This window comes from Excalfactoria chinensis, chromosome 14 (genome assembly GCF_039878825.1).
Source record: "Excalfactoria chinensis isolate bCotChi1 chromosome 14, bCotChi1.hap2, whole genome shotgun sequence".
In the NCBI taxonomy this organism is placed as follows: Eukaryota; Metazoa; Chordata; class Aves; order Galliformes; family Phasianidae; genus Excalfactoria; species Excalfactoria chinensis.
The window spans coordinates 11,449,822-11,462,108 of NC_092838.1; the positions used below are offsets into that span (position 1 = coordinate 11,449,822).

General features: G+C 52.6%; 1 protein-coding gene and 1 long non-coding RNA gene across 9 annotated transcripts in view; one reads left to right on the top strand and one right to left on the bottom strand.

Moving 5' to 3' along the window:
• Positions 1–1,939: 1,939 nt before the first annotated feature.
• Positions 1,940–9,057, bottom strand: LOC140258689 (uncharacterized). The gene is made up of 3 exons (XR_011905281.1): positions 8,930–9,057; positions 5,504–5,644; positions 1,940–2,927 (listed from the first exon to the last, which is right to left on the bottom strand). It is a non-coding gene; the product is annotated as an uncharacterized lncRNA (long non-coding RNA).
• PDGFA (platelet derived growth factor subunit A) overlaps positions 7,730–12,287 on the top strand; it is a 33,786-nt gene continuing 29,228 nt past the window's right edge. For all 8 annotated transcript variants that reach the window (XR_011905280.1, XR_011905277.1, XR_011905278.1 and 5 more), the window contains exons 1-2: positions 7,730–8,656; positions 9,664–9,760. Coding sequence is in view for 4 of the 8 variants with exons in the window: in XM_072349206.1 (XP_072205307.1) it covers positions 8,594–8,656; positions 9,664–9,760 (160 nt within the window). In the remaining 4 variants the exon portion in view is untranslated. The remainder of the gene's footprint in view (positions 8,657–9,663; positions 9,761–12,287) is intronic.

Below are 12,287 nucleotides of genomic sequence, written 5' to 3' on the forward strand. Positions count from 1 at the left end.
CAGACAGCCAGCACTGAGTAAGACCACACAGCACACCGCACACCTCCAGGGGGAAGTGATTAAGCCATGAATAAGAGATCCACCAGCTGTTGTGCTTTGGTGTGAGCCGCTGCTGTCGGAGCATGGCAGAAAACTAAACCGTAGGCCAAGTGACCAAGGGTGAGACCTCCACGAAGGGCCACGGCAACGAGACTAAAAGCATGAGCAATGGAAACAGATACAACGCTGGCAATGGGTGTTTGAATGCTGACATCTTAATTTCAAACAAAGGAGGGTAGAAGACTATTTCTGAAATCCTTCTGATGCAGTAACGCTCCCAGCTCGCACTTCAACAGGAGCTGAACTTACACAACTTCTGGACACCCTTGGGAAATTCTACCACTTCTTTGCTTTCACAGTTGTCAGGAATTGCAGCTGGTGTGGGAGTGGTGGTATGCCCTCCCCATCAGGGCACCAGGGGAACATCCCACTGCTGTGGGGCTGCCCCATCCAGCACTGCTGCAGCTGAAGGGAGATGGGAAAGCTGTGGCAGAAGAGGGAAGAAACAAAGAGGCTGGGGAGATCTGGAAACCGCAAACAGAGAAAGAATGGGCAGAAACAAGGGAAAAAATGCAGTGAGAGGAGGGAAGAAGTTATAGTGAAGGAGCAAGAGAAGTAAGCCATGTGATACTAACAGAAACTGTGCAAGCAATTTGACTGTATGCACCATGGCTGGGCTCTTGCCCGTGGCATTTAACTTCACAAACTCTCCCAGCCATTACGCACCAAAGGATCATTAACGCAGCAGATGCGCCAGACATACGTAGGAGCGTGTTAATATAGGACCTGATGTAAAAAACACCTGCTGGTTTGGCAGAGCAGCTCAGGAAAGATACATGTGGCTCATGTGATTCTGCGGTACTTACAAAAGGTATCTGCAGCGTTCTCATCACACCATGTGTGATTCCCATTTGCCTTGCTGGGAGCTTTGCACAGTGATGGTGTAACAGACACACCAGCCTGGAGTTAAATGGAGCCGGCCCCGTTTATGATAGCAGAGAAGCCTGACGTCTTAAACATTGTTCTCCATTTTTTTTTTTAACCCCCATATGAAAATATGTAGGACATGGAGAGGAATTTTCTCTCTCTACAATGCCTACACTCTGAGACCTTCTTGTTTACAGCGGCGGAAGCTTTCATAAGGAACTGGGCTGATGCCACATGGCTAAGAGACACATTTTGAAGATGTTTGCCACACGACCAGCCTTGTCCCAGTCCTGAAACCACACCACTGTCCTGAATGTGTGAAGCCTTAGAGGCACTGGTGTGCTCTCCCAGCACGAGATCACTCGCACAGCACCAGGCTGGTACCTGGAGATGCAGCAGTGTCATGGGGCTGCTTCCAAGGGGCATTGGGCTGTGGGCTCTGACTCACACACAGCCAGCAAACAGCCGCTGTGACTTCAGATGTCACCACCCTACAGCTGTCTGTGAGGGCTCTGCAGGAGGCTGGAGGGAGGCCTGGGCTCTGTGCTGCCAGCTCAGGGCACGGCGAGACACGCAGGGCAGGGCAGGGGCAGAACTGCACAAAGGGCAAAGCTGGATAGAGTGAGCATTAGCTCTCCCAGCTCATTATGGCCCATTCCCCAAGGCCCTCAGCAAACAGGTTTCTGCTCTCTTTCCCTGCTATTCCATGGGATTTTCTCCCTGGATTCTGCCCATCCCTGACCCCCCCCTTGCTGGAGCTCTGGCATCTCCTGCTCCCTGCAGAGGCGGGCAGCAGGGCTGCAGCCGACCCTAGGTATTATCACAGACACAAAACAGGGATGCAGAAAAAGCTGTTCTTTTATCCCTCGTCTCTTTGCTTGCTTCTTGGAATTTAAAACCTTTCCTGCTCACCTTTCTCTTCTCAGATTTTCTTTTAGCCCAAAATAACTGCAGCGACACAACCCACCGCCTTGGATTTCATTCTCAGCCTCACAGTCGCCACTTTATTTTGCCTTTTCCCAGTTTCATGAAAGAACGCAGTCGCATGAATAACAGGATTATTTATCATCCTCTCCCTCCCCTTCCAGGATGACTTGCTGTTTATGGAAAGCACTCGAGTGCAGGAGAGATCGTGCTGCAGTTAAACAGACAATGCTTAAAGGGCCATTGCCCACGCTTGGTTTAACAGAGCCTTTCTCACTGGTTTCCAAGGAAGGTGTTCTGCATCTCTACTGCTGGGCACCACAAATTGATGCTGGAAGGCAAACTAGTGCTACATTCAGTAGGATGGAGAAGACGACTCTGCACTTCAGTTTTGGTGAGAACTGAGAAATTCACTTTTGATATAAATGGGACACATGTCCCCTTGGTAGCCCAGCACCATAGCACGTGCAAGAACAGGCTCCTTGTACATGGAACAGGGCCAACAGGTCACTGACCAAGTTAAGACGTCCACAAGTGGCACAGCCAAGCAATGTGACCACTGTGTGCTTGGGAGATCTCTGCTGGAGAGCAGCGGGGTGGTACCAAAACTTGCCTGCAGGTGAGAGATCGGTTGGGTTAGGAAGCAGCTGCTCCCATCTGCTCATCCACAACCTGCCCTGGTCACAAGACGGGCTGCTGGCCTTCACCACATCCCTCTGCGTGTCCAACCATGTGCCTTTTGGCTACAGAGCTCCCACAGCTCTTAGTGAGACACTGCATAAGCATGAAGCATTGAGGGTGAGCACTGCAGAGCATTGAGTTCCGTGGGCAGTTCTGCTGAGCACTGCATGCCACTGCTCGGCCTGCTTGCTCCGCTCTGCTCACCACGGCCAGTGGGTCTGTGATAGCAGAGTGCCTCGAGAGGACAGAGGTGCTCAGAGAGGGTGGGCTTTGGGTGACACTGCAGCGAGCTGGAGATTTCATGCACGGCCCTTCCAACTGTCTGCAGCCTCCGAGACCATGTGAGGACAAGGATGCTGTATTTTTAGAAGATGAAAGAAAAAAAAAAAAATGAAAAGAAAAAAATTGAAAAGAAAAATTGTACAGAACTCTGCAGCACAGTTTCTTTTTTGCCTGTTTTCTTCTTCTTCTTTTTCTTTTTAAGGAAAGTCACGCTTTCCATTTGCTCCTCTCCTTCCCCTCTATTAACTGGGTTCCTCTGACAGAAAAGAAAAGGGTCAGAAATTCAATTAGGAAACTTCACAGCCATTGCAAACATCTGCAGTTCAAAATAAATCAGCAATCCCACTCGGGCAGCCTTCATACCTCCTGTGTCCTTTGGGCACGGCCGGGTCCTGCAGCCTCTGGTGTGCGCAGTGCTGAGAGCGCGTGCATCACTCTCGTGAGTTTTTATTGTAAGGGAGGGAACCTCACAGGACAAATGTGTAATGTTGTAGAAGCAACAAGGTTGCATGGATACCAGAACACAAACGGAGCGGCCTGCACTTTGAGACTTTGAATTCTTGGGAGGAACAGCTATCTCACTGTGTTTGGATGGTGTTTGGATGGGGCTTAATAAAATGGACTGCTCCAAGCTAGGCCTCCGCAGGCTTCCAAGCTACAAACAATGAAGAATAATATCACAATTTTATGGTACTTAGCATGGCTGAGTTACATCCTGGATGGTCTCCACAGAATCTCTGTGACTGGCTTTGATTTGAGTCAGAAAAGAAAGGTTTTACACCCACATTGTTGAGAATAAATGCACACCACGCTCTGGAGATTGAGCCCATGGCATATTCCTTGCATTACAGCACGGGATAACCTAAGTTGCACTGGTACTTTCACAGTTATTCATCTGGATGAGCTGAGCATTACTGACAAAGCACGGCCCATTGTTAATAGCTCTAACCACAGGGCAGAAGATATCTGTGACTTTCAGCAACTCCGCTGTCCCACTGGGGTGGGGAGTGGGGAAAAACTGCATCTAACCCAGCAAAATAGCGGGCTGTGCTGGTATGCTGGAGCCCTTGCTCAGTGCCTAATCATGGTATCTTGCTACCCAGGCTGGCAGGGCTGCTGGTCCCACTCAGCCCTGAAGGTGAAGCTCATGTCACTCAGCACCAAACAGCTCTGTAGGAAGGGCAGGGGGAGAGCGCATCGGAGTGTTACTGACTGCCTTTGCTATGAAACCTGGGCATTTCTCCAGGGAGAGCTGGGTCTATCCCCACTGACGTCAATGTGGGGCAAGTGCAACAGCTTTATCAGACCCTGCCCCATGCACAGGGCAGCAAACCCACTCCAAAAATACTGCAGCTTCGAGTGCCAAGGTGCACAGGTGGCACGGGCCATGGGCACCTCTCTCCTCACCTACAGGGACGCTGTAAAATCTTTCTGAGCCCCTTCTCATCACCCTGCTGAGCTGAAACCCCAGAGCAGATTTGCGTCTCACATCTATTTAGGAAAACTATCAACCATGAAAAGCATCTGGAAAGTCACACCAAGAAAAGTTTCAAAGAAAACAAAGCCTGGCCAGAAAGATGGAGCTGGCACAAGGATCCAAAAGGAAGAGCTGGAAAAGGAGGAAACAATCTTTGTGGTGCTGGAACAGCAGCTCTCCTGCTTGCTCTCCTTGCAGCTTTCCTGTTACTGTTTCTGGGCCAGGTGTCAGGACTGAGGTGGTTTGCCTGCTGTCAGCACTCTGCTTTGTAAACTGCCGCCTGTTCTGCACTGCACCTGTGACAGCTCTGTGCCTGTTCCTGAAGGCAGGTGGCAACCGAGAGGAGGGAAGAAAACCCTCCCCATGGCACGTGCCTCTCTGAACTCAGGCCAACAAAATGGTCAAAAGCAAACTTGGATCCCCAGCGTTGTCCTGCGAGGCACTGACACGGTGTGGGTCTCAAATGCTGAGAGCATTTTGTGGTCTCTTTCCAGAGCCAACACACTCGTGGCTCTCAGTCCATCCCCAGCTGCTGTGGCAGGATACAACCCCAGAGCATACCAAGCCCCATTCAGCCCCTGCAATAAAGCAGCTCGCTCTTCCAAACCAACCTAACCCTCAACCCAAACACTGCAGAAATGGGAGCATCCCTCCTTGCCATGGCTGTGCCCTGACTGCCCACCTTCCTGTGCTCACAGCCACTGCTCATCACTCTGAAACATGAGTTGGTCCCACACAGCTGGAGCTCCTCATGTCTCTGAAAGCAGAGCCTGCATGGACTAAACAGAGCTCAGCAAGTGGTGCTGGGAGCTCAATGTGGGGCACCCTGCCCTCGTGCGTCACAGAACACTCGGGTGCTGCTGAAGAAGCTGCATTTCATGTCAAGGAGTGCCTGCATCCCTTCCCCCAGACCAAGAGCTGTGCAAACCCTGAAAATCCTCCCTCAGCACTCCATGATAGTGCCATTCTATTATAACTCCTGACATTTGAAGGGCTTCTAGCAGTGCGTGCTTCAAATGAGACAAATGAGACATCTTGCTTGCTGTTTCCAGATAAATAAAGAAGTGCAAAACCTGATTTTCTGACACTCATTGTATGGTTTTTCTTTTCAGCCTATAAATACCACCCCGTCACTCCACATGTGTGGTTACAGGTATTACATAAAAGAGGAACCTTCATGTTTGGTGCACACATGTTCCATCGACTTGCTGACTGGAGGAAGGTGCCATGCAGAAGTCAGGGTCGGCTTTTGCGATGTTTTTGCACTGCTGTGAGGGCTCCTGGACTTCCATGGCACAAAGTTTGCACTGGTCTCTGAAACAAAAGGGAAGGAGGTGGTGGTGTGTTTCATAATCAGACAGACAGCCCAAATATAAATCCTCCTGCAGATCCCATGTGAATTTTATTCATGTTCCCCACTCCTTGGTCCTTTGGGATCCTACATATCTTGCATTATTATCGAATATTTGCAACCATCCATATGAACAGCCTGATGTTAAAAGCTACTCCGAGTGTAACTGGACCCAGAGGAGAGATGCTTATCTGAGCTCTGCAATGACAGATTCAGAAGAGCCACCGATGCAGAATGCTTCTCATCCAGAGAGGGAAGAGCAGGAAAAACCCAAACTGCATCGATTTTTGAACAACAGATACAGCAGGAGTTATCTCTATGGCTTTCATACAGGAGTACCATCGGAGGGGGCTCCAGCACTGCTGACCCCGGGCACATCGCCCGGCTGGAGAAGGAAGGAGAGGAGCACACAAACACTCGGTGCCAGACTTTATTTCACCGTTTGCTTATTATTGCTTTTCTGACATCACAGACTGTAAGAGCTGCCGCTTCAACCCACAGAACTGATAAGTGCAGAGCAGACATTCCTTTTCTTTTTTAGCCAAAGCCGTCGCTTTTTGCTCTGCGCTACCGACCCCGTGCAGGAGGTGGGGGCGGCTGGAGAGCCCCGCAGTGCCCCGCATCGCCTGGCTGGGGCACCCCGAGCTCCTCATTTCATTTATCAGAAGGCATTTGAGAACGGCTCCACACTGGCTCAGCGTTTTCCCTTCTTTAAAAACACAACATGCTCCTTTCTCAAGTGCTTCCAAATCTTTTACATCTCTTTCCCTTTCCAACCCCCACCTTTTTCTTTCCCCCGTTGTGGTCCTGCAGACCACCCTGTAAGCCTACATGACATCACGAGGGAGAATTAAACGTACTTGAAAGGCCACTTCTGTTTTGGTGGGAACTTCTATGCAATTGCAAAGTGCCCATTAAAGCACAGGTTGTTTCCTAGAAGCATGTCCAAGCAGCAGCGCGCAGAGCCCTCCAGGGCTTCTAGAAAGCATTCGCTTTTGAAATGCTGAAGGAAATTCAGAGATGAAAGGATAAGTCTCCCTGGCTGTGCATTTACAGTCTATTGTCTTCCATGAAGGATAGTATCACTCCTCAGTTGTGTTATTGCAGTTAATCCACTTAAATGCTATTGGATTTTCAGATGAGCTGAATTCTTTGCATCTGCTATTAAGATGCTTTGTTTAGATGAGAAAGGGCCGTTATTTAAATCACAATGAGTTCAGGGAGATGTCAGGGCGCAGCAGCACCTTGTGCCAATCTGCGCGGGGAGAAGGGGGCATCGGCGCTACGGGAGGGCGGAGGATGCGAGAGAAGAGCGGAGCCGCCCCGCCCGCTGCTCGGGGTTGGGGGGCGGCCCGGCCGCGGGGGTCGCGGGGCGCAGCGGTTCCGCGGCCGCGGTGGGGAGCCCCGCACCCGCGCATGGCGCAGTCGCTGCCGCAGGGCGCCCGCTGCCTTTCGCTCCTGTTTTAATTTAGGGGGGGGGGGGGGGGGGGGGGGGTGCTTTCTCCTTTGCAACGAAGGCTGCGCTGCGAAAATAATTATATATATACATGTATGTATATGTGTGTATATATATATATATATGTATGCAGAACCAACCCACTGCCACCCTGCCCCTCCCGTTCTGCCAAAGGCGAGCCTCCCCCAATTAAAAACATACATACAAATAAAAATAACCCCAAGCCCTCCGCGATCATGGCGATCTCTTCCGCCTTATATAAAAAGCAGCGGGGGCACAAGGTGGATCCCGTCAGGTTACGGCGGCTGTTGCGCAGCAGCTCCCCCACCCCGGTGCCGCAGAGGGCCCCGCAACCCCCGGCACTGCTCCGGCTTTTGATTGCATTTCTTCTTTTTTTCCCCTTCCCTCCTTTTCTCCCCCCTCTTTTTGCATGTGGGCAGACCCCTCTCGCAAGGCTGCAGCTGCCGGTGGCCCCCACGCCACGACTTGTTGTCGGTGGGGTTGGTGCCGGGGAGGAGGGGCGGGGGAGGCGCCTGGCAGCGCGCAGCGCTAAATGCCGCTCCGGCGGCCGCACGCTGCAGACGGGCCTGGTTGCTGCGAGCCTGGAGTGTGCTCTCCGCCCGGAGTTGCAGTTCGTCTCCGCTCCCCGTGGGATTTAAATCTTATTGCGTAGAGACAGATATAGATATATATATTATTTTTCTTTCCTTCCTCCTCCTTTTTTTCTTATATTTTTTTTTCTCTCCCGTGCAAAGTGAGGAAGGAGCTGCACCAAGGCAGCCCTAGAGATATTGCAATAATTGCTCCGATTTATCGCTGCTATTATTCATTAATTAATTCCCGTTTTTAAGCTCACCCCCTGAACGGGCCGCTCTTAGAGGGAGAAACGTATCCATCCGTATCAGTAATTTGATTTTTCGCCCTTTTTTGCAAGGGGAAAAAAAGGAAAAGCGGAGAGAGGGTGCAGGGCGGCCCGGCGGGGCGGGGGGAGACGCCGGCAAATCCAGAGCTCCGGCGGTCCCGGCGCGGAGCGGCCGCGGGGGGAGGCGGGACCCAGCGCCGCCCGCCAGGGGGGCGAGCCGCCCCACACAGGTGATGGGCGTTTCGGCTGCGCTCCGGATCGACTCCTTGGGTTTCACTTTGGTCTGATCTAAGCAAATATGCAGAAGTACCGGCTGGTCTAGTCCTAAGAGCCAAGAGGAGCGAGCGAGAGCGGCAGAAAGGAGAGCGGCCGCGCTCCCGTTGGAGGGGAACGTACAAACAGCGGCAGCGCCGTAATTCCAGCACCGCCGCCCCGAGGCAGCCCCGAGCCACCCTGGATGCGGAGGACCCCCGAAGCCACCCCGCTGCCTTTCCCCTGAGGGATGGTACTGAATTTCTGCGCGGCAGGAGCCGGCCTGCAGCTCCTCTCCATCAGCGTTGCCTTCCCTCCGTATCTAAAGTGCACTAGACCGCGATGAGGACCTGGGCTTGCGTTTTGCTGATAGGTTTTGGCTACCTGTCCTTTACCTCCTGCGAGGTAGGTGCGAGTGCTTCGCCGCGTTCTCGGTGCCCGAGGGACGCCGCAGCCGGGGCTCGGGGCGGGGAAGGGCTGCGGCTGTGCCCACCTGGGGCCCGCGGGCATCCCTGCGCCTCGGCCCGGCTGGAGGAACCCGCCCTACCCCAGCCCCGCGAGGCAGAAAGCAAGTTGCCATTTCGTGCGTGCCATCGGCACGGGGAATGACCGTGCATTCCGCTCCGGGGCTGCTGGCTGCGCTTGAAAAAAAAGAATAATATAGATGTATATACGTACCTGCATGTTTATAGGATATATAATAGAGAGATTCACGCCCCCCGGGTACAAACGGGCTGCGGTTATTTGCAAACAGAGCGGGAGCGGAGCCGCCCGGCAGCGGCCGCCCCCGCGGCGCACAGCGCAGCGCGCAGCCCCCGCGGCATCGGCAGCGCTGCGGGAACGACACGAGACGGGTGCGGGCACGGGGTGGGTGCGGGCCCCGAGCTGAGCGCAGCCCGGGAGGTGAAGCTCCGGGGGGGTGTTGCTACTCGGCGGGGCCGCGTCTCGGGCTTCGCTACAGGTGCCTTGGGCTGGGGAGTGCGCGCCGCTCGGCGCTGCGGGGCGGCTCCAACTTTCCCCGGCCCCGGGGCTGCGATAACCCTCCCCGCTCCGGTACAGCCGGGATCGCCGCGAACTTTCAGCCCGTTCGGGCAAACTTCGGCGGGCGGCTCTCCGGGCGGGCTCCCGGCGGAGGCGGGGGGGTCCTGGGAGAAGCGGCGCGGCTCCGGCGGGCACCGAGCCCGACAGACCGGAGCCCAACCGCGCCGAGGTGCCCGGCTGAGCCGTGGCGCAGCCCCGTGTGTGCGCTCCGGCAGCCGGCAGAGCCGGGGGCGAATGTTTCCTCCGCTCGGTCCAAACGCCCTGCGGCACCCCGCGCCCTCTTGGAAACCCCGCGCCCATCCCCCCGGCTGCGGAGCGCCGCGCGGGGCTGCGCGCTGACCCGCGGTGTGTGTGTGTGTGTGTCTTTGAAGGAGGCCGAGATCCCGCAGGAGCTGATCGAGCGGCTGGCGCACAGCGAGATCCACAGCATCCGCGACTTGCAGCGCCTCCTGGAGATTGACTCCGTAGGTAAATTAGTCCCGTCCTCCTTCCTTCCGCGCCGGCCGCCGCCGCCGCCCCGGGGGGGCAGGGGGGGGACACCGCTCCGCGCCCCGCACCGCTCCGCACCGCGCGGGGAGCCGTGCTGCCGAGGGAGGCGGCGGCCACGGGGCCGCTCGGGAGTTCAAACTTCGTGGGGTTCGGGGTGGAGAGGGACCCGGTGAGCCTCGGTGTTTTCAGAGCTCTCCGTCTGTCAGCAGAGAAGAATTTCCATAAGGTTTGCTGTTGTTCTTGCATTGCTCTGTTATCTTTAAACTACTGTCCTAGAGGCATTTAAAATATTTGAAACAATATTTATGAATGAAGTAATGTCTCTTCAAGTGCTGGGCTTTATTAAAAGGAAAATAAACCGTCCGCGTTGATTTTGAGCAGGAACCTGTGCATGGAGCTCACCCTGACAAACACACTTTTCCCAAAAGAAAATAGCACGGGGTTATTTTCTGCATCATTAGGCGTGCAAATGGGTGTAGTGAGAACGTGCAGTTCAAACAGATCGTTGCAGCTGTAAATCAGATGGAGCAGCACAGGATTGCTGGCTGGCTTATCGTTGGTTTCACTGGATGCACTTTGTTCCTGGTGATTTCGTGCCTCAGTTGTGAGAGAACAAACCCGACGCCTTTGATGTGCCCAAGGGAAACCCGCATTGCTCTGAGGAGCAAACATGGAGAGAAATGAATGAGTTCTTGCTTGCGTTGGTACGGGGCCATCTCTTTCTAAACCATAAGCTGTGTGTTTTTGTAAGGGCTGTGCCAGGTTCAGTTACCTTCATTCAGTGTTGCAGGATCTTTCTAGAGTGCAACTCATTGCCTTTGGTGTAGTGCTGCATTGAGGACAGCACGCTTGGAAGATGTCTTAGAGGCGTAGCTTTCAATTTTCATGTGATTAGGGAGCAGAGTTTCCCATTATACTGAAAATGGGAGTATTTCTTTCTTGCGCAGTACTTTACCATAGAGACCAATTAGTAATTACCAGATCTGTTGGCATTGCATTAATATTTTTGGAGAGCGGTGCTTCATCATCAGTGCAATTAAAGAAGCTTTCACAGCGGAGGAGGGGGATGCAGTGCATATCTCCCCACTGAACACTGCTCTGGACCAGACAAGTGTGCTACTGCTGAAATCAGAGGAGGGCTGTGCTGCAGGAGGGCTGGAGCTGAGCGCTGGGGTTTTGGAATGCCGTATTTGAGTCAGTGTTCTGTAGCTACCAGAGTACGTCTGCGCTTTCAGGTATGCCGTGCTTCATTTTTAAATACCACTTGCAAGGAGAGCAAAAGTTCACAGGGCTCCACTGAGGCAAGCAGACAAGTGGTGGAGGGAGCCGAATCCATCAGTGCGTGTAGCAGGAGAGAGAAATGTATTTCAGGAAAGAATTATTTACCTCGTGGCAAATATTAACCAGAGGATGTGTGACCAAAAACTGAAGAGGTCAGCCACGAGTTCACAGCTTCGTTCCGCTGTTTCCATGCGACGTGTCAATTTAGAAACCATTAGAGAAACGAGGCATACATATTTCACTATTTCAGTGCGAAATGGTAATGCTTTAAGACGTGAACTCAAAACAATATTAAAAAATAAAACATTTGGCCTTTCAGCCTCTTCCTGCTCTGTTTGCACGCATGCTGAGCTACACAGACAGGGTTGGATCCTCATAGGCAGTCTCTGCTCCTTCCTACCTGCCTGTATGCTTTCTGGGCACGGTCTTTGCTGCCGTGAGTAATGCCTATGGAGGGGTTATCAGAGTGACTAATCCAACATTGGAATTACTGTGTTTTCTTCAGCTAACAGGATTGGGCCTGTTTACTGTCTGTAATACAGGCTTGGTTTAGTACATCAGCTGTGTTTTCCTTGCCGTTGGTGAGATGATCTTTCTGAAATAAGTGCATTTCTTTAGGGCTGTCGTTGCATTTGGGGAAGGGCTGGTTTGGTGAGGGCCTGTGCAGTGGCTGTATGTCTCTTTTATGGCACGTACTGATTGGACTCAAGAATCAGAATTACATACTCCAGCGAATATCTTCTCCTTCATTTCAGTGCATGGTGCTGCCAGCCCTTCTGCGTGCGAGTAGCCCTGTTTAAACTCAGTGGGTGGACTTGAGAATTAAGAATGATCTTGAATGGGAAGAGTTTGCAGGATCATTCATGCACCCAGAAAATGTCTGATATTATTGAGTAACGAGGCAGAATCTTGTGGGAAATGAAGGAAGAGCAGTCATTTTCTTTCCTGCCATGCAAGGCATGCATTTTTAATTGGGAAAGTAAGTTTTGTAAGTCAGAGTGGGCAGGTTTTTCTTGTATTCTGACAGATTTGGTCGCTATATTGTAGCACAGAGATGACTGATAACCCCCTTCATAAAATTAGAAACGACACCCCCAGACCATCTGTCGTATTACTTAAAGAAAAACACAACCCAACACGGAGCTCATCATTGTTTTCATAAAGAGACAATCCAGGCCAGTTTGTCAGAGCCCAGTTCTGTCTCCAATCTGAGGAGAAACCCTTG